Source organism: Canis lupus, chromosome 18 (genome assembly GCF_048164855.1).
Source record: "Canis lupus baileyi chromosome 18, mCanLup2.hap1, whole genome shotgun sequence".
Lineage (NCBI taxonomy): Eukaryota > Metazoa > Chordata > Mammalia > Carnivora > Canidae > Canis > Canis lupus.
In genome coordinates, this window is record NC_132855.1 from 27154378 (window position 1) to 27176758 (window position 22381).

Sequence of the window (22381 nt, forward strand, 5' to 3'; positions counted from 1 at the left end):
TGAGATAGGCCCTAGAGAATAGATAAGAACAAGGACAAAATTTTGCAAATAGAGAAGTGGTTATAAGCAAAGATGATAAACTGAGTATGTACAAGGATTATTAAGTCCACTTTGGCTGTAGGATATCAGCAGGAGACCAGTTTGCAAACTGGATTGAAACTATCCATCTAGGCTCTGATAACAAGCTAAGACATTTGTCGAGCCATTAAAAAAAATTGTATGAAGGAGTGAGGTACTAAAAATCATCCTTAGAATGGACTACAAATGATGTTAGGGAAACAGAAGGCAGAGAGGCTCTCTAGAAAGCTTTTAGATTATCCAGGGGCAAGCTAGTAAAGGCCAGAATGAAAGAAGAGGTTCACTGTGGATGTAGAATTAATGGCAAACAGTAATTGGATTGATAGAAATTATATGGAAAGGGGAAGGGAGGATCCAAAGTGCCTCTGAGTTTTGAGAAAATAGCGGTAAGAGTGATATAAACAAGAAAGCTATGAGTGGAAGCAGATTTGAAACTCATATTTTATGACTATAGTATCCCTGCTGGATCTCTTTTGTTGACTCTCATGCGTCTGGCTGTGAGCACACTAAACTGTGAAATGATTGTAGGCTGAGCTAAAAATAGATGAAGCTTTCATGGTGACCAACATCCTGTGTTATTCTCTGATCTCTTGGAACATGGACCCACTGTAGACATGACATTTTGCTTCAAAATATCACATTCAAAGGCAAGTATTATTGGAAACACTTAGAGGACTTCCCTGTATCAAATAGAAATTAATACATTTGATAATTACTTTCTGAAAGGTAGTCCAGTCATAAGCCTTAAAGTCTTATACTGCTACACAGCATATCATGGATGGAAATTGGAGAAAGTAGTAGTGTATACATTAATGAGTACATATTGATTTGATATGGAACAATCTACCTCCATGAAGGAGAGAACATGAGCAAACAAACATAGGACACAGTTTTGGTCTATAGCAAGATTCTGTGAATGAGAAAAAAAAGAATGAATATCTAAAATATTTTTTTATAATTCCTATCAGGAATTCAGACACTGGTCTGTACTCATCAGATACTAAAAAATATCACATAATTTTAATAATGTTATTAATAACTCCATTGATTTATGGTTTATTGGATAGTAGAAATTATACCAAGCACATCATAAACATTATATAATTAATCCTTTTTTCATTAATCCTTTTAATAGCACCGCAGGATAAGCTTTGGATACTTGTAGTAGTATCCCTATTTTACAAATGGGGAAGTTGAGATTCAAAGAGTTTAAGTAGATGCTACAAGTCTCACTAATATGTGGCATAGCCAGATATAAAGCCCATGTTTCCCTTACTCCAAATTCTATACTTTTAACCATTATGCTATTCTCCATCCATTTCTTTTAAGCTCTGTCTGTAAAGCTCTGTTCTTAACAGACAGTGCTGATGTATATCCCAGACCCTAGTAGACAGACCTACCAACTAATCTTTCCTAAGACTGAGAAATGTCCTGGAGCATACATATGACTCCTCTAATGCTTCACAGTCCCCAGAAGTTCAATCTGAAAAGCCATCACAAATACCTTTTTCCTGCTTGTAATCTCGTTCTGCTAGCTGATGCATAACCATCACACTATCTATCTTGTCAGGGCAAAGGGATTATTTTCTCTCCCAATATATGTGTCTCCTCTTCATGCCATTTAAGAGAAAAATCATGCCAACCCACCTCTTTCTAGTTCTGCACTAAACCCTAAAATAATCATAATATCCTTTTTATCTAATCAGATGCTCTCCTTACTATTTCCCCCCTGAAATCAGAGTAGAACTTAAAGTCACATTACATTTTAACCATTCCTCTCAACCTCTTCCAACTGCTCTAGTTGCTTCTCAGAGACAAAGGTTGTCAAACACTATTCAAACAAACAAAACACTCTTCAAGGAAACGAGCATTAGGAAATTGTAATCTTTAAAACAAATATTTAAAAAGACATGATATGTGATTGTTCCTCCTTCACAGATTCTGAAGCTGTATTTTGGTTACAAATTGTGCAAGCCTCACTTTATTTCTGAGGGAATGATGTCATTTCTATTGAGTTTTATAAATTAGAGAACTACTCGGAAAGGATTTGGATAATGGATGGTGTTTGTTTATAGACTTCTAAAAGTCATAGACCCAATATATTTTAATTTCTGTTGTACTTTTTGAGAGTAGAAAATGGCCTGCAATTAATAAAGAACACCAAAAAGCCAATGCTTAAAAGTATCTCCCACCTGGCAGCCAATCACCATAGGTAAAAACTGATTTGTGTTAATTCTCCTAAGATACAGATACCTGTAGTGAGGGCGTATGTTATGGACAGACATAATAATGATTAAGAGCATCATGAGCTGGAAACTTTCTAGAAAGAAGTCTCTTGACTGAAAGAAGAAGGTCTGCCAATTTATCAGTTCACTTACCAGGTAATTCTATGGGTGGCATTTTTTTTCCTTAAAGAGGCACAGAGAGAGTAGGGCACCTGGGTGGCTGAGTCAATTAAGCACCCAACTCTTGATCTCAGCTTGGGTCTGGATCTCAGGGTCATGAGTTAAAGCCCTGAATTAGGCTCTTCACTGGGCGTGGAACCTACTTAAAAAAATTAAAAAGAGAGAGACATACACAGAGAGAAAGACAACAGAACATTTAAGAGAAAATTATCATCAAGATGGCTGAGAAACCAGGGTATGTTTGCCCTAGAGAAAACACAGGGTTAAATGGTGTAATTGTCATAAAATGAGGAGCAATGAGTGTATATCACAGGGATAAAGTCTTCAGGCTTAATGAAAGAAAGAAAGAAAGAAAGAAAGAAAGAAAGAAAGAAAGAAGAAGAAGGAAAGAAAGAAAGAAAGAAAGAAAGAAAGAAAGAAAGAAAGAAAAGAAAAAGAAACAGAAAGAAAGAAAGAAAGAAAGAAAGAAAGAAAGAAAGAGAAAGAAAGAAAGAAAGAAAGAAAGAAAGAAGAAAGAAAGAAAGAAAGAAAGAAAGAAAGAAAGAAAGAAGAAAGAAAGAAAGAAAGAGAAAGAAAGAAAGAAAGAAAGAAAGAAAGAAAGAAAGAAAGAAAGAACAAACTTTGACAATCAGAATTCCTTAAAGGTGAAAAAGCCTGCCTCTCTTAGTGGAAGAGATTGATCCTAAACTGTAAAGACTCTCATCAAGTCAGAAGTGCAAATAATCTATTGATGTTGGGCACCTTATGATTCACTAGCATTCTAGTTTCCACTGGCACAGACTGAGCTTAGCCTCCGTTAACAGAATTGTTTGTGAATGTTGTTTATTTGGAAGAAGGAAGATTAGTGGAAAAGAGGAATCTGGAGGAGTTAATGAATACAAGGCTCACTCACAAAAAGCCTTGACCTTCCGCTTCACTGAAAATGGGACTCTCCAGGACATTTAGCATTGTTCTGGATTATTATAGAGGGTTCTCACACAGACATAAAGCAGGAAAATAGTGTTTCCCACATGGGTGCTAGTTTTGTGTATGTAAAACCCACCCAAATTATAGGATGGATTTTAAATGGATGCCCTTTGGGGATTCTGTGACTTAATTCAAGTAAGTCATTCACATGGTAGGAACTTAAAAGTCAGCAGTGAAAATATTTTGATGAGCTCTGTCCATAGCGTACTTTATGAGAAGATCCTCCTTCACTTTTGAGAACATTGCCTCTGCTGGCTTTTTTCCCCTTCTTGTTATATTCATTAACTCCTCTAAATGCTAAAGCCATAGACCAATATGATATAATGGATTAAAACAAAGTTCTGGAAAGATTAAATGAAACATCCTATTAGTTTAATAAGTTTACCTTAAAGAATTGGGAAAATACAAAAGAGCCAAAATGACATTAAAATGACGAGTGATCTCACCACTCAGAGAAAATCACTATTTACATTGTGCCTCAGCTTTGCATGTATGAAATTAATAATGTTTGTAATATAAGAACAAAATGTGTACAGTTTTGCAGTCTGCTGTTTTGTTAAAATAGAGTTATAAGCATTTCATCATGGCCTAACATATTCTAAAAAGAATCCATGATTTTAAGTCCTAAATTTTAGTACTACTTTCAAATAGTGTCATACAATTATGTAAGACTAATATTATCTGCATCTCCCCAAAAAGATTCACCTTAGTTCATTTTGGTAGACTACTCTAACTTTCTACCTGACTTTAAAGCTAAACGAAATATATTCTTTATCACCATACCCTCATTTCTTCCTCTGGTCTCTATATTGGAGAGTTAAACATACTTAGAATGTTGATATTTCTCTTGAGTCTGAAAATTAGAGGTATTTTGTGACTACTTTCTTAGAATAATAATAATACCACTGTCAGAAAGGCCGTATGAGACAATGGGGAGTGCACACACTTTGGAGTCAGAGCCATCTGGATTTGAATCTGCTTCTGTTATTTATTAGCTGTAAACTCCATTCATGTGTATCTTGGATAAGATTACTTAAACTTCTGTGGACCTTAGCTTATTCTTCTGTGAAAAGGACTGCATGTGTGGATTGGGAAAACATGCTTGAAGTTTCTTGATTATTATAAACCCATATTAAGTTAATACTCATTGATTATAGATTCCCTTCTATTTATGGTTTGATAAGCAGTCCTGTCGTTCTTTCCAAGCTCTGTCATTACCCTATTTTGGTCATCCTCACGTTGAACACCTCTGAAGCTATAATGTTGAATGGAGGAAACTGGAAACTTTTCCTCTGTTATTGTCTATGGCCTTTATTCCAAAGGAAATCCAAAGAACTGAATGAGATCCATGACAATAGTAAATAAATAGTAATAATAATAATAATAAATATATTTTTTAATTGGAAATAAATGTATTACATGAAAAAGTTAATTAATTGAAAGGAGAAATCTTTTTTAAAAACTCCTAAATAGAAATAGACTTCAGTTAAATTGAAAAACAACGCTGTGAATTAATTGGTAGCTACTGCCACCAAGTGGTAGGAAAATACTTCTTTAGGGACTAGAATCCAGCAGCCTTTAGGGGGAAAAGCTCCCTTATCACAATTTAGTAATTACCTGTGGACCTCAATTTATTTCATCCCTTCCCATTGCATCATTACACCAACAAAGAGCTGGGGTAGTATTATGATTGGAAAATCCTAAATTATTTCAGCCGCTAGAGTTAGAGAAGCCAGTGTTTGAATACCACTTCTGCCAAATGCTAGCCGTATAGTGTGAAAAAAAATGTTCTAAGGATCAGTTTTCTCAACTGAATATGTGAATTAAATTAGGTGGTGTGTATAAAATGTTTTGCCCAGAGCCTGGTATCTAGCAAGTGCTCAATAAATGTTATATCTTATCTTTTTGATAATGGCCATTGTAACGGGCTTCAGGTAATACCTCTTTAGGTTTTAATTTGCATTTTCCTAATGACTGGTGATGTTGAGCATCTTTTCATGTACGTGTTGGCTTTTTGCATATCTTCTTTGTAGAACTCTCTATTTGGGTCCTTTGCTTGCTTTTTAATTGGGTTGTTTTGTGACTTTTTTTAATATTGGATTGTATGTGTTTTTAATACATTCGGGATATGTATTTATATATTCTGGATATTAATCTCTTATCAGATATATGAGTACAATTTTTTTTTTCTCATTCTGTAGGTTGTCTTTTCACTTTGTCGATGGTTTATTTTGCTGTGTAGAAGTTTTTTAGTTTGATGTAATCCCACATGTTTATTTTTTATTTTGTTGGTGGTGCTTTAAGTGTCATACTTAAAAAATCGTTGTCAAAATCCATGTTAAGCAGCTTTATTCCTATGCTCTCTTCTAGCAGTTTCATGGTTCCAGGTTTTATATTTAAGTCTTTAATCCATTTTGAGTTAATTTTTCTTAGTAATATAAGATAGTGGTCCAGTTTCATTCTTTTACATGTGAATATCCAATTATCTCAGCACCATTTATTGGAAAGACTATCTTTTCTCCATTGAGCATTCTTGGTTGCCTTGTCATATATTGAGCATATATGCCTAACTTTTTTCTGGGCTCTTGAGTTTATTCCATCATTCTATTTGTCTGTTTTTATGCCAGTACATACTGTTTTGATGACTAGCTTTATAGTACAGTTTGAATTCAGGAAGTTTGATGCCTCCTGCTTTGTTCTTTTTTCTTAGGATTTCTTTGGCTATTTGGAGTCTTTTTAGGTTTCAGTTGTAATGTCCCTTTTTTTCATTTATATTCTGTTGATTTGGGTTCTTTCTCTTTTTTCCTTGGTCAGTCTAGCTAAGGGTTTGTCTATTTTATTTATCTCTTCAAGGGCCAATTCTTACTTTGGTTCATTTTTTCTATGATTTTTCTGTTCTCTACTACATTAATTTCTGCTCCAATATCTATTATATCCTTTCTTCTGCTTATTTTGGGCTCCACACCTGGTACTAGCTTTGCTCTGGGGGTGTTTAGCTCTGCCTCCCCACTCTCAGCTTGAGGCTGAGTGTCACTGGGCCATACAGCTTCAGGGGTTGTTGCCAGCCCTTCTGAACAGATGGGCCCAGAAGACACTCCCAACAGCAGGTAGGGCTGTGATTCAGCTCTTTGCCTGAGCATGGGCAGATCTGGCTCAAGGGCCAGCAGAACTACTTGACTCAGTATCTGAATCAGAGCATATCTACACCCCAGAGTTCCTGGTTGGTTCTACAGATGGCCAGAGCTGCTGATTGGGATTACCACTTGAGCCCTGAAGGTAAGAACTCAGTCTCCTGAGATCCCTGTGCTGGTGGTTGTAAGCCCCTCCCCCACTTCTCCATCACAGTCACATTACAAATGGGTAAGTTCCATAGATTTCCCTGCAATCCCCACGGTATGAGGTCAGAGTAGAGGCTCCCACAAAATGACCCACAATGCTGGTGGCGTTGGTTGTCCCTCCCGAGTTCTCTTCTCTCACTGGAGGAGCCTGAGGCTCAGGGAAGACCTTGCTGCATGGTGATGCGCTGGCCTGGGGGAGGGGCAATGTGGTCACTGGGTAGCTGCTTCTCTTATCCTACAGATGCAGTCTGTCCTGGTGTCCCTGGCACTAAGGGATGCCCTCAGTCCCCACCCAACCCCCGCTGGATTCCAGGGCTCCTTCAGTGGTGTCTTCTTGAATGGCTGTTAGTCCTTCTTCTCCTGGCAGGGAGCGAAGTCAGGAACAATCTCTGTTACCATCTCAATCATGTCACTCTAAGTTCTAAATTTAGATCTGACTGTAGTTCTTTCCTGCTGAGGTTCTAGACAAAGTAATAATGTCCCCTAACTCCCACGGTGCTATAAAGAATGTATGTTAACTAACGTTTCAGAAAGTGGCCTAAACTATAAAATCTGTTTGTGGATGCCAGTTATAATTTTAAACACTAAGAACCATCAAGAGTCATCTATTATTAACCTGAAAGAAAAAGAAAGATAAAAATAGCACAGCTGTTTCTGCAGTTAAGTAAAGGGTTACCCGGCATTCTATATTCAGTAGCGTCAATTAACCATACATCTATATGTTGTCTTGGCTAATTTATGGTCACAACAATAAATAGCCCAAGACACTGAGGAGCCTGAAATGTCTTCTGTTTCATCAGAGATAGATTGCACAACACCACTTTGTCACTGATTTCCAGTTCTTTGAAAATGGATCTTGTAGCCATGTGGTAAATTAATCTCAATCAGAATGTTAGTATATTACATAAAACCCTACTTCAATCCCCTGTCAGGATTGTACCAATTTGTTCTCTGCACCCTAGGAAGTGGTCATTCCGGCACTCTCCAAACATTTCCAAAGGGACCTCATTAATATGAGGAAGCCCAAGCTACTTTGTGGACTGATCTGTTCACTGGAAAAAGGTTCCTGGTGATGAGTGGAAATTTCCCTCCTTGTAACTCCTACCCATTATTCCTGATTCTAGCATTTAAATCCAGAAATAATAGGCAATAGTTTAAACTACCCCCCATTTCCCAGATATACCAATGAACAGAATTTTCAGTAGTCCTAGTTTCCACTGATGAATATGCACATCCTGCAGTACTGAATGCACCTTTTCTTTATGAGTTATCTTTCATCAATCAGGCTATCTCACAGATAGGCATTTTTATGGTCTCAGTACTTTAAAATACATAAAAATAAAGGTCCTCTGAGTTATTTCATAAAATCTAGATAGAAATCAGAATGAAATGCAAAAGAATCATGATTTTTTATTAAATCAACTCACAGAATCCTCAAAAGAATAATTTTAATTGGGAGCAGATGACCCCAAAAGAGGCCCCTGACACTTTGTCTCCTAAGGTTTTGTCTCCTCTTGGAATCGTTAATCTTGGGTCCTGCAGATTGGATGTGGGTTGGCCCAGGTCCTCCAGAGGAGATGAGATATACATCAAGAAGGGGACAACTGCCATGTAGCTTACAATTTCTTCCTTAATTTTGCTCTTGTACTCCCTTTGGTTTTTTACCAAGTACTTTGGAAAGTATAACCTTATTTTAGTTGTGTGGGGAGGATTAAACAGGGATTTATCTTACATTAGGTTTTATCTGCAAGTAAGCTAGAGATGCAGCTGGGAATGGGAGACCAAGTATGATAGTCACTGTGAGGGAAAAGGAAAACCAATTCCAAAAGGAAGTTTAAAGCCAAGGTGACAGTCATTCTTACATAGCCATCCTTCCCACCAGATAGATTTCTCTTACAAGCTTTTCATTAGGGACATTTTATGACTTGTCTACTAAAAAGAATATTTTTTGACAAGGTGTTTCTAATCTATATAGAGCTAACGTGAAAAGGGGTATAGTGTACAATAAGCAATTATTTGTGAACCCCCATTTTCCACTCTTATTGAATTTCTGCAACTGACTTACTGTATGATTTTTTTGGCGTCTTAATTCCTCTACCCACAAAGTGGAAATAGCAAAGAGTGGTTTTTTTAGCCTTCCCAGAAATACTGGGAGAGAGAACCCAAATAGTAAGTGTTGTGAACTTTTGAAAAAGTAAACTTTGGAAATTTGAGAATTTATCCTAACAGAATACTTGAGAAAATGTTTCCATTTTGGGTCCTTTAACAGGAACCAAACTAAAAGGACTGGAAGATGAGGGTAAAAGTCCATCTGCTAAGATATCTTGTAAACTTTCTTCCAGTAAGGCAAATAATCTTTGTGCTGAAGGATATTGATGGAAAATACAGCATGTGATATTTTCTTCGGAGCCCATTACCCAAGCATGTTTTTAATGATCCGAAATTATTTCTTTTTGTTACATTTTTATTTCTTTCTGCAATCTTTGTGGGGGTTTCGGTAAAAGTACACCTTAACTCCAGGAAATAGAAAATCTGTCAGACTTAATCTTTTTACCTCCTTAAGAGCCAGCACCTATTGTCTGGTTCAACTAAGTGTCTAACTTATTTTTTACTCACTGTTGTATCACTTTATAAACTACAAAGATGGATTAGTGTCTATGCAACTTCAGGGGGATAATAGAGTTGCTGAGTAATGAAGAAATGAATCAGTGGGAGATTGGAAGGAGGTCTCGAAATTATTTTATGATGGTCCTCTTTATCCAGAGAAAGCTGAAAGCCGTCAGATTAATAACATAAATCACCGAGGCTCAGAAACCACCATTTAGAGCTATTCCAAAACAATTCAGAAACTCGGCATCTTCCCTGGGTCCTTTATTAACTTACATTTATAAATCTTCTACACTATTATTGCACTTCAATTAAATGATTCTTTCCAAAATTTAGTCCTCAAAAACCTCACTCTCTAGAGTCACTTCCCAGAATCTGCTAGTTTTAACAGCCTAACTCATGTTCTGAAAAGATATTATTTTAGATCTTTTCAGGCAACAAAGATTTTTAATCAGCTCCCAATTTTTAAGTTTTCCAATGACCTCTTTTGAGGATTGACCTACAAATTTCCCTATTTACTTTGTTAAGGTTTTAGGGCTCTCTGGCAATCAAATTGAGCCAGGTTACAGGAAAGATGTAATGCATGTTTGCCATCATTTAAAATCAGTTTGAAGTTAACTAAACAGGTATGTGGAGAGAAAAGACACTTCCACCTCTGGTGAATTTCAGGTGCCTTATAAATAGTGCTCTGCACTCTGATTACCCAGGGAGTTTGGAAGCATCTTATTCTAGTTTACTCTTTCCAACTTAATGGTTTTCACAGTCCAATTACATATACTGACAGGCTCTGGCATAAATACATTCAGGAAGAAAACTATAATTTCTTACCTGATCCAGAATATTCATTATGAGAACTGTAGCAGACACAGAAACCTGGCAAAATAATATGAACTATAATGCTGGACCACAGAGTGGGAATAAAATTCTTCTCTGTGTTACTTTTGAGAGACGCTAATCGACTGCTCCAAACTCTCTTAGAAGACAGAAAACAATGAACAGGAAAAGTTGGACAAGAAAATTTCCCTTTTGTTAATGTCCTTTAAAGGAACTAGTCTCTCATTGCTTAGAGGCTCTGTGTGGAGCACTGACAGCCTCACCTGTGCTTCTGTCTAGGTGTTCTGATCACTAGAAGTGATTTGTCATCAGGAGAAACAGGGAAGGAAAGAAAAGTGCTTGAAGACCTTAAAAGCCACTATTTTTTATTCGGGGAAATGAACAAATGAACCTATCAAAAATAAGCCCCTTAAAACTTGCCATGTAAAGGCATAAAATGTCAACAGTAGGATTCAGAGAAAGCAAAATCAATTTCCTTCCCCACTCCACCCACCATGTTTGATAGAGGTATGTATGAATAAAACATCCTTACTTCTGCCGGAGTGCTGCTGATAACTGTCTTTACACGTGGGAATAAAGAGACAAATATTCTCTATTAAATCCTTCAGGAAAGAGAAGAAGCTTTGTTCATCATATAAGTGTAGGGTATCTCTAGAGTCTGGTATTAGACATCCATCCATTGCTGCTCCCTTCAGGCATACTACTCCCATGGTAGGTCCCACATCTGGCCAGCTCTTGGTAGGGACAGCTCACCTAAGTCAAACTAGACAATTAAGTCAATCCAGTGATTCTACACCTAATGTTCTCCTACTCTAAGGAGCATAGCAGTTACCCCAGAATTTATCTAAGATGCTGGTTCTTGGGCTCCACCTCACCAAAATTTGATTCGATGGGGGCTCACAACTCTGCATTTATGATAAGTATCCTCAAGACATCCTGATAAAAATAGTTTACAGATGCCATTATTTAAAAAATCCTTATCAAGGTTTCGTAACTGAGGTCATATAAGTCAAATTGGATCTAATCAATAAGGTAGCCAAAGTGTATTCTCAAAGATTATCCTGGTAAAATCAAAAGGGAGGTAGCATGAGCAACTTTTGTACCCTGCCTAAATCTCAAGAGTGTTGAGGAAAATCTTGTTACCTGAAACTAGATAGCTACATATTCAGAAGGGATGATTGTGTGAGACATGTCCTCAAATGGGAAGAGAACCTTTCACTTTGAGATCTTACAAAGGATTTCAAGGAGGTTACATATGGTCAGGATTGTTATAATTGTGACAAAAGCTCTATAAAGTTTGATGAAGTTGTTTTTAGGGATCCTAATCTCCCTACTCTGTTTTCCCAGACAGAACACATACAGGTGGTAGTTACCTATCTTTAGCCATGGTCCATCCAGGACAGGCCATTGTTTACAATCATTAAATGTGGAACTCCTCTCCTTCCTTTAGAATCTCTGCTTTCAGACAGAAAGGCTTGCCAGCTATGGTACCTGAGGGCTTGAAAGTACCCCAAAGTAACAAACCAATTAATCTTATATTTTAAAGAATTATATTCTGCTTTTTTAATGTCCTGAAGCTTTTTGTCATAACTGTTGACTGTTTTGTGGTGTGCAGTTTTTTTGTTTTTGTTTTTTTGTTTTTTTGTTTTTTTTACATTGCTTGATCTTGACTAAATGACAAGTATCTTGATTTCTTCCTGGAGCAAATTTCTGAATGTGATTGGGATAGTGTGTGCATCAAGGGATAGTGTCTGTATAAAGGGTATTCAAAGGGGAGAATGGATTCTTTTTTTTTATAATAAATTTATTTTTTATTGTTGTTCAATTTACCAACATACAGAATAACACCCAGTGCTCATCCTGTCAAGTGCCCCCCTCAGTGCCCATCACCCATTCACCCCCATCCCCTGCCCTCCTCCCTTTCCACCACCCCTAGTTCATTTCCCAGAGTTAGGAGTCTTTATGTTCTGTCTCCCTTTCTGATATTTCCTACACATTTCTTCTCCCTTCCCTTATATTACCTTTCATTATTATTTATATTCCTCAAATGAATGAGAACATATAATGTTTGTCCTTCTCTGATTGACTTATTTCCCTCAGCATAATACCCTCCAGTTCCATCCACGTTGAAGCAAATGGTGGGTATTTGTCGTTTCTAATGGCTGAGTAATATTCCATTGCATACATAAACCACATCTTCTTTATCCATTCATCTTTCGATGGACACCGAGGCTCCTTCCACAGTTTGGCTATTGTGGCCATTGCTGCTTATAAACATTGGGGTGCAGGTGTCCCGGGGTTTCATTGCATCTGTATCTTTGGGGTAAATCCCCAACAGTGCAATTGCTGGGTCATAGGGCAGGTCTATTTTTAACTGTTTGAGGAACCTCCACACAGTTTTCCAGAGTGGCTGCACCAGTTCACATTCCCACCAACAGTGTAAGAGGGTTCCCTTTTCTCCACATCCTCTCCAACATTTGTGGTTTCCTGCCTTGTTAATTTTCCCCATTCTCACTGGTGTGAGGTGGTATCTCATTGTGGTTTTGATTTGTATTTCCCTGATGGCAAGTGATGCAGAGCACTTTCTCATGTGCATGTTGGCCATGTCTATGTCTTCCTCTGTGAGATTTCTCTTCATGTCTTTTGCCCATTTCATGATTGGATTGTTTGTTTCTTTGGTGTTGAGGTTAATAAGTTCTTTACAGATATTGGAAACTAGCCCTTTATCTGATACGTCATTTGCAACTATCTTCTCCCATTCTGTAGGTTGTCTTTTAGTTTTGTTGACTGTATCCTTTGCTGTGCAAAAGCTTCTTATATACCCTAAAAACTATAGAACACTATAAAGAAATTGAGGAAGACACAAAGAGATGGAAAAATATCCCATGCTCATGGATTGGCAGAATTAATATTGTGAAAATGTCAATGTTACCCACGGCAATTTACACGTTTAATGCAATCCCTATCAAAATACCATGGACTTTCTTCAGAGAGTTAGGACAAATTATTTTAAGATTTGTGTGGAATCAGAAAAGACCCCAAATAGCCAGGGGAATTTTAAAAAAGAAAACCATATCTGGGGGCATCACAATGCCAGATTTCAGGTTGTACTACAAAGCTGTGGTCATCAAGACAGTGTGGTATTGGCACAAAAACAGACACATAGATCAATGGAACAGAATAGAGAATCCAGAAGTGGACCCTCAACTTTATGGTCAACTAATATTCGATAAAGGAGGAAAGACTACCCACTGGAAGAAAGTCTCTTCAATAAATGGTGCTGGGAAAATTGGACATCCACATGCAGAAGAATGAAACTAGACCACTCTCTTGCACCATACACAAAGATAAACTCAAAATGGATGAAAGATCTAAATGTGAGACAAGATTCCATCAAAATTCTAGAGGAGAACACAGGCAACACCCTTTTTGAATTCAGCCACAGTAAGTTCTTGCAAGATACATCCACGAAGGCAAAAGAAACAAAAGCAAAAATGAACTATTGGGGAGAATGGATTCTAATCACTCAGAGCAGCTTACAAAACAGATTAGGTGATAGTAGGTAATTGCATTCATTTGAGAGTGCTGAGACACTGCCCAATTTCTAGTTTCACCAAGGGAAAATACCTATAGTGTGTCTGTTGAGGGAAAATAAATCAAAAGCTGGATTATATACTCATAGGGCTCTTTCTCAAGCCATTTTGTCTCAATTGAGTACACAAATCAATATAATGTAATTTGTCAATTAAATATCAATCAAAAATTATTTATTTATTTTTAAATATTTTATTAATTCATGAGAGACACAGAGAGAGAGACAGGCAGAGACACAGGAGGAGGGAGAAACAGGCTCCATGCAGGGAGCCTGACGTGGGACTCCATCCTGGGTCTCCAGGATTATACCCTGGGCTGAAGCGCTAAACTGCTGAGCCACCCGGGTTGCCCATCAATAAAAAATTTAAAAACAGCACAACATTTTCTAGTTTGGGAAGGTACTTCTCATGTTTAAAAAGGATCTCGGCAGTTACCACTCAGTGTCAAGGCCATATCTTTTTCAATGAGGTTTTGTGTGTGTGTGTGTGTGTTCCTTTTCCTATAGAAAGGTCTACTCATGCTGACATCTCAAGGACATCTGAGGTTTGAGAAGGAAACTTTTGAAACCCACAAAGCTATGATTGCAACATTTAAAAGGTTAACACCATCCAAATTATTTTCAAATGCCACCATTGAGAAGAGAATTAACCTAATCTGACCAATCATGAGTGTTTCAGGAAAAAAAAAGTTAATGGGATTTGATTCAGTAAAAAGACTAATTGCATCCAGTTATGTGTCTGGAATTGGCTAAATCTGATTAATTTCTCCCCCTCTCCATGCATACTGTGATACATTCTTCCACCCATTTACTAATTCATTTATTCAGTTTGAAATTCCATTATGTTATCTAGAAACTTCATTTCAACAGCACAGCTTTGTCTGAGGAGCTATGGCAACGCTAGATATAAAAATAGATGATCTCTCACCCTAGCAATACCAGTAATGGCGAATGAAATAACACATTCTATTTCTTTTTTATGTAGCATGAGGTTCAGAACGGTTTCTTTGCTCCATAATTTCTTCACTGACTTGCCCATCATGAAAGTTCCCTTTTTCAATACACTTTTTTCTAGAGAATTGAGAGACTATCAAAATGCTTTACAGCATAAAAGCTTTATTTCAGCCACTATTATGAATGTGTAGAACTAAAAAAAATTCTAAGTAAAAATAAAATATGGTTGTCATTGAAGCTGCATCTACTTTAATATGCAGTGGTTTATGATTCGTTATATTTAACTGAGAATAAAACTACTCATCCTGATGAGTCTAGCCAGAAAATTACTATCACACCAGGATAGTGTCAGGGAAAATATGAACTACATTAGCACAGTAGCATTTTGTGTGCTAAACTACAAAATAATCCGTAAAAAGACTCCAGTTATCAATCTTTAACAGGTGATTGAAGTAGAATAAAAATATTCGAGAACTGGTAGTAGCAAAGTAAATTACCAAACTTTTAATCTATTTACAAGGAAAAATATATTGTTTAACCAGAAATAGATTTCTTTCCAATCAGTCTCCCAACATTTAATATTTGTTTTCTTGATATTTTTCTATATATTTTAAAGAAACATTAATTTTGACAAAAATGTATAAATCATTAATGTTTATCAAAGTATTACATTCAATTTGTGGTTCAGTTCATTATCTTAGTGTGGGGGAAGTAGCATCATTTCTACTTTCTAGTATGTATATTTTATGTAATGACTAGTAAATTTCAGTGAAAATTATTTCATCTGAGGTCGTTAAATGTGGTGTGGCAAAAATGTTAATAAGTTCTCTTAAAACAAGGTAGACCCACCATCTTTCATAAAACCCCCTCACCCCACACTTGTTTGTTCTTCTGGCTATTGTTTTTATCTGCTTCCATTACAATCATGGTTTCAACATTTTCCACTCACAATTTAAAATTGAGAAATTCCACAATAGCCTTTTTCACTCTTAGTCTTTCCCAAAATAAACTTCCTTGGACAGAAAAAAATCCTAATAAAGAATTTATTAATGAGCATCTTGGTCAGTGCTGAGAGAGAAACAGAGAGAAACAAAACAGAGAGAGACACAGAGAGAGAAAAGCAGAAGGAAAGAAGACGTTTTCATTCATTTATTTATTTAAGGGATCTTTAAACAAATTCCTTTCCTTCTTTGCCTAGTAGACTGTTTTTTCCTTTCTGTTTTTCCCTCTTATTAGGGAAATTGAATACATTCACATGTAGTATGATTGCTTATAATATTGAATTATTTATTGTAACTTATTTTATATTTTCACTTCATTTCCTCTCATTAATTTTCAACTTCTCTGATATATCTTGGTTCAATCTTTACTGTCAAATTGTATTTTTCTCTTTATTTTTATTTTCTCTGTCTCTATATCAATGCACAAATTTAAAGTTGTACTTTTCTGTCTAAAAACTATCTAGAACTAGTCAGCTCTTCTGTTATGTTCTAAATGATAAGAGTTTTAGAACACTACTTACGTCTTCTTTACCTGCACCTCACCATCTCCCATGGTAAAATCGCCTGGGATATTCATTCTAAACAGATGGTAATTTTTCCAATCAATACTTTTCAATCCAAATGATTTACTGTTTTGTTTTCTTTTGTGTTTTTTCTACTACATTTCTTTCTTATCCTATGGCTTTCTTGGTTTGTTTTCCTGAACAGTTTTTAGTGGTGCTTGTAGAGTGTCTCATGTCAGACGTTTCGGAGCCTGTGTTAGTTTCCCTTGCTGCTAGAACAAATTGCCACAAACATTGTGGCTTAAAACAACAGACATTTATTCTCTGAAAGTTCTGGGGGCCAGAAATCTAAAATATGTCTGTGGGGCTAGATTCCTTTTGGAGGCCACAGGGGAGAATCCACTCCTAGCTCACAGAAGCTGCCTATAGCTTCAGCCTCACAGATCTCCTCTCCCTTCAAAGCCAGCCGTATGACTCCTTCAGATCTCTTTCTCTGTGTCTCTTTATGCCTTCTTGGAACTTGTGTCTTTTGACCTTCTTGTCTTCCTTTTAAAGGACTCTTGTGAATATATTTAGGGCCTACCTGGACAATGCACAATTGTGTCATCTTGAGCTTCTTAATTTAATCACATTTGCAAAGCCCCCCCCCATTTTTTTTCTTTTTCCCCATATAAAGTCAGCATTCATGGATTCTGGGGATTAGGACACACATCTCTTTGGAAAGCCATAATTCAGCCCACCACAGTGCTTCTGTCCAAATGATCTTGTCTTTTTTATAATCTCTTGTGTGAATGAGAATTTGACTGGATGTCAAAAGTTCAAATGTACTTTTTTTCAGAATCTTGTATTATATCTTGATAAATTCTTTTAGGCTGTTAGTACAAAAGGCAGAGTCATTCTAGTGAGGAACTGATTGTACTATTGCAGTGATTATGTTTGGTGCAGATATCTTTTTCTGTTTCCTCTAGTTAGAGTTGCAATCCATATTTGCATATATCCTGGAAATAATAGACTTTGCTACTCCTTGGCCAGGGGCTTAAACATGTGCTTCATAAGAAAGAAGGCCTAAGGACAGAGCAGAGCTATGCACTACCTCCCTTGCCTCCCCACATACCCATTTATGTGACAACCCTTGTTCCCTCTTCCTGTCTCTGCAACAAATGACATACTTTGTGTAACCAGAATTTCTTCCGAGGGCCTTATTCCTCTTTGAATTGCAGTTATTTTATTGTCTTGGACCTCAGCATTCTGATGGGTTCTTAAAGTTATCAATCTATTAGTTTTTCTGCTTTTTTGTATTGTTTAAGTGGGAATGGCATCTTTGTTCTTTCTGCATCTTAACTAAAGCAGAAGGCTCCATAGACCTTTCATGAAGAAAATCCATTCAAAATATAGAATGCTATTTCCATTATTCTCCCTTTCATCCTACAACAAGTCACACCTTAGTTATCTATTGAATTTAATCTAAATTGGAATCAAATGAATTCCACTTGGAGGGCTAACTAGTTTCATTATATAGTTCCACTTCCTATTGGATCACTTCATTTATACAACTTTGTAGTAAAAGCAAAGGAAATAACTCTCCCTGGGTTTAAATATCCCATCTTCTCAGAAATAAAATTATATTTTATTTTATATTATTATATTATATATAAAGTTGTATATCTAATTCAGATAATGTATACCTCCAGCCATGAATTTTACTTTTGTAAACAGATTTTTTTCACTTTTTTCATAATGTGGTATAAATGCTTAGCATCCTTGATAAAGTGATATTGAGCAAAAAAAGAGTATTTTGAAATATAACAAATTCCCTATATAATAGGATACACTTAACTGTAGACTGTAATTCAACTGATTATCTTATAATCATTCTTATTACAACAAAAATTAACAATGGCAGGGTCAAAGAGAGTAATTATAGATGACTAAGTGTTCACCAATCACTTCTGGTTGGATTTGCTAGTATAACGCACTGTATTAGAACTGAAAAATCCTTTTGAAGAGCATTTCATTACGTTTTTAGAAATAAATTACCCTCGACACTAATAGGAGCCTTAAATTATGTGATTTGTGACCTTGATGAGTGACATTGAGGCACTAAGCCTATTTGGACCTGTACTCCCCCACATGCAAAAATGCAAGGACTGAATTAAGTCATCTTTTAAGATCCCTTCCAGTGCTCTCACTTGGGATACAGATAGCCGGTGAAACCAAAAGATCATTTACTGCTTTTTTTGTGCTCCTTTTACACTTCTCTATAAACTGTAACAGCTGAATTTTAGCTAGCATCCCTTAAAAGACTCCTTAAAAATTCTGTGCTTTTATATAGGGTGGATTACATGGGTAAGTTTTTTCTCAGATTACAAGTTTCCTCCAGGAAATGTGGATTTTGGTTACCCTGACTATCGAGTAACTATCGAGATGTATTTACACTCCAGGCCTGATTGGGAGTAGAAACATATTGTTTGATTGCCCTCATAGTCTCTCTTTCCCCCTCCCAAGCCCTGAACTTTCTTTCCTTAGTGGACCATGGAAGGAAGCAATTTTATTGCCACCTAGATGTTTTAACCAAGTGGCTGGGAAGGAGAACTCTGCTAAAACTCCAGAGGTCCCCTCAAGCTTGGCTGTGAATAAATAATGGCAATGTTTATAGATTTCAGAGGAGGTCCAAGGAATACAAAACTACATTGCTTTCAAATTATTTCAGGAATGAATTCTGGTTAAATGGACTTTCAGGGTGAGTAATGGGTTAGTCAGGCAAGCAAGAAGGACATGCTGAGGCTTTGATCTGAAGCCTGGAAGCATGGAGAGGTACACAACTGGTCCAAACTGGAATGGACTGAGCACAGCCTTGGTAGATAGGAGACAGGATCAGTAAGTTAGGAAGAGTCCTGAAGGACTCTTAAAGACAAGTTCATCAAGACCAGGACACAAAGTGGGGCAAGGGTGACAAATGGTTACTCAGAAGTAGCTTGTTAAAACTTCGGAAAAGTAAAGCATGCAAATATTCAAGTTTTATAAATTTCTGAGTTTTTATCTTCTCATGGTTTTGAGGTATTAAAATTATCTTATTAGATCAATTTCTATGGTATGTTAACCCTTGTCTGCATATGCTTTCTAAATATAATCCCAATTTCTTTTTTGCCTTTGAGAGTTATGTTACTTTTTACTATAAAAATATAATTTTATGTATTAATATTTATAAATATTTTCCATTTTGGTCTGTGACTTTGCTGTTATGTTTAGTAAATCTTTCCCACTCCTGTAAAATTACATAAATATTTTACTTTGTTGAATGTTACTATACTTATTTTCTTATACTCTTAAATATTCACCTGTTTCATTGACATTTTAGTGTACGACGTTAGGGGAGGTTTATAAACTGTCCTAATTCCTTTGGATCTTGCTCTTTTTTTTGCATTAATTTGAAATATCATCTAATTATAAGAAAATTCTTATATATCCTTGTGTTCTCTTATCTGTCTTGCTGCATCATTGTCTGCTTTGTAATTATTTTGTTCTTTTTATAAGGAAAGTTTCCTGTTAAGGTAAACTTCCCTAATTCATTATTTCTTTATCAAATTTTGTTGGTCTTTCTCACAAGCATATTATTTATTTCAGGTAATTCTTAGAATAGTTTTATGTGTATACTTAAAAATCTACATATGTGTGAAACACTTAGTTGAAACCATTTAAATTATTAGTTGACTTGAAACAGCACAATTTAAAAGAAAATCAAAAAGATAAACTTAACTGCATTCAAAGCTTTATTTGTTAGTCTGAAAGCCCTTAGTGGGCTTTTTTTTTTTTTAATGGTTTGCTTCCAGCCAGATGTATGTATAAATGTGCATTCAAATATCCCTAAATGTTTCTAACCAAGTTAAATGATTTATCACTTTCCAATAACCAAAATATCTAATAGTGCATCATTGGTAGACTTTTTGATGCATCTGCTTTGCAAAGCAATTTTGTCACCAAAGTGCTTATTTACAAGAAATGACATGCCATTAATAGCTTCATTTCCTTGAGTTCTTCCAACGTATCTACAAGGACCATATTTCTGGGAGAATGAAGATGTCACCATTTTACCTGACATAGTTTGAGAGGTACAAAGAATGTCTCTAAAGAACACCTCCCTTTCAGCCTTATCTTTTTGTTTACATGAGGTTCACTACCTGTAGTGAAGCCCACTGATTTCTAATTGCTTAAAAGTCAATTCTGAATGAATGTATCACACTACTTCTCTCCTTAAGAAAGTAGAAAGGGATAAGAAGACAGTGAAAGAAAATAGGCGGAATAAAACTCTAAATTTATTTACTTCATAATTTGCCTGGCATAAAACTGACTCAGGTTTTGCTTAAGTCCCACAATTACCTATATCAACCTTGCAAAGAACAAATTTTCACTAGAGTTAGCATTTTTATTTCTTACTACTCTAGAATGAGGTATTTTTCTTTCCGGCTTTTGATGGGAATATAAAAATTTTCAAGCTTCCCTGGAGCAAGTGTCATGAGTGAGCTATAAGCTAAAAACTAGCAGTTTTCTTATCTTTGAATATGGAATAATTTTTATTCTTTTCCCTTTCAGTTTCTTCTTTGTGGCATATGTGGAATATTGTGCGCCAAAAAAAAATCTGGACTTGTCGTAAGTTTCTGCCTCGTTTATATTTTGCATTGAAGCATTTGAAATGTAGGAACGCGAAAATGGAAATGATGACAAGCCAACTTTCACATAGAGAATGTTACTCATTGAGGATGAAAAGAGGACTGACAAATAAATACTGGCTTTTTCATTTAAAAAAAATCAAGATTATTAGAGACCATGACAAAAGAAAAAGAAAGAAAAGCTTTGATATACTCTTTAAATGCATGAATATGCAACTCATAATGACTGCTGTGGTTGACAATCTCCACTTTTCCAGTTTAAAGACGCCCAGACACTCACATGAATCCTTCAGTAAGCTAAAAAAGACATAGCTTGAGTTCATGGGAAATTTAACTGTTTAAATGTGGAACTTGGCCTATGGATTACTGGCTTTGACTGTGAAGTCAATTTTGCAATGCAGCAAAACAGCTGTGTTGTTATAGTTACAGTTAATTCCCAATGATTTTTTATTTAATTTTATTTTATTACTGTGAATGCAAACGTAAGTGTTTTCAGATGTTTTACAGTACTATCATGGGTTTCCAGGGTATGGAACATGCTCCCTGTTACCTCTGATAATGGCTGGAGGAGAACTGCTGTATGCTGAAGGGTAGATTCTCCACTTCCCTCTGTGACATTTTTTTGAGAGTTCAAAAGAAGGAAAAAACATTATTTTGTTGTGTGTAAAAGGAAAGATCATAGACCTTTATAAGTTGACAAAATTAATACTACACTTGGACCCTAGAAAGTGGTCTTTGAGTCTAAAAAGAGCTTTCCAGGGGGAGGCCAGTTATCTGAGGAGGGCAGGGATGGGAGAATTATTTGTTTCACTACTTTTTTCTGAAATTATATCTTTTTTTGTGAGAATACCTATTGTGACAAAAAAATGAAGCACCCATTGCTTTAGACATGTGAGATGTACTTTTTAAAAGTTACCTAAAAGGAAACCATTAGATACAAATTTCTTCAGGCTTGTAATTTGCATCTGAATCTTCCATCACTTTTTAGACATGGCCTTCATTGTCTCTCTACTTTTATTTTACCAGAATCTTTATGGCTGTATAATAACAATTTCTTGGCACTTAGAAAAAAGAAAGATAGAGAGAGAGAGAGAGAAGAAAAGAGAAGTCAAGGATAGAAAGAATGAGGGAGGGAGAAGAAAATAGGGAGGGAGAGAGAGGAGAAAGGGAATCAGTGAGGGGGAAAGGAAGAGAGGGGAGATATCTTCATCTATCTGGGCTGTTATAACGAAGTACCATAGACTGGGTGACTTATAAACAACAGAAATTTATTACTCACAGTGATAGAGGCTGGGCCCAGATTAGTGTGATTGGGTTCTGGTAAGGTTCTTCTCCAGGTTGCAAATGTTTGATTGTGTCTTCATGTGGCAAAGGGGCATGAGAACTCTCTAGAATCTTTCAAAAAGGCACTGACTCCATTTATGAGGACTCTACCT

The 22381-nt window shown here is 36.2% G+C and overlaps 1 protein-coding gene across 4 annotated transcripts in view; it reads left to right on the top strand.

The window, feature by feature from the left end:
• Nucleotides 1–22381, top strand: part of TMEM196 (transmembrane protein 196) — a 51458-nt gene that overhangs the window by 20746 nt on the left and 8331 nt on the right. For all 4 annotated transcript variants that reach the window (XM_072783844.1, XM_072783846.1, XM_072783845.1 and 1 more), the window contains exon 2: nucleotides 20869–20925. In XM_072783844.1, the coding sequence (XP_072639945.1) occupies nucleotides 20869–20925 (57 nt within the window). The remainder of the gene's footprint in view (nucleotides 1–20868; nucleotides 20926–22381) is intronic.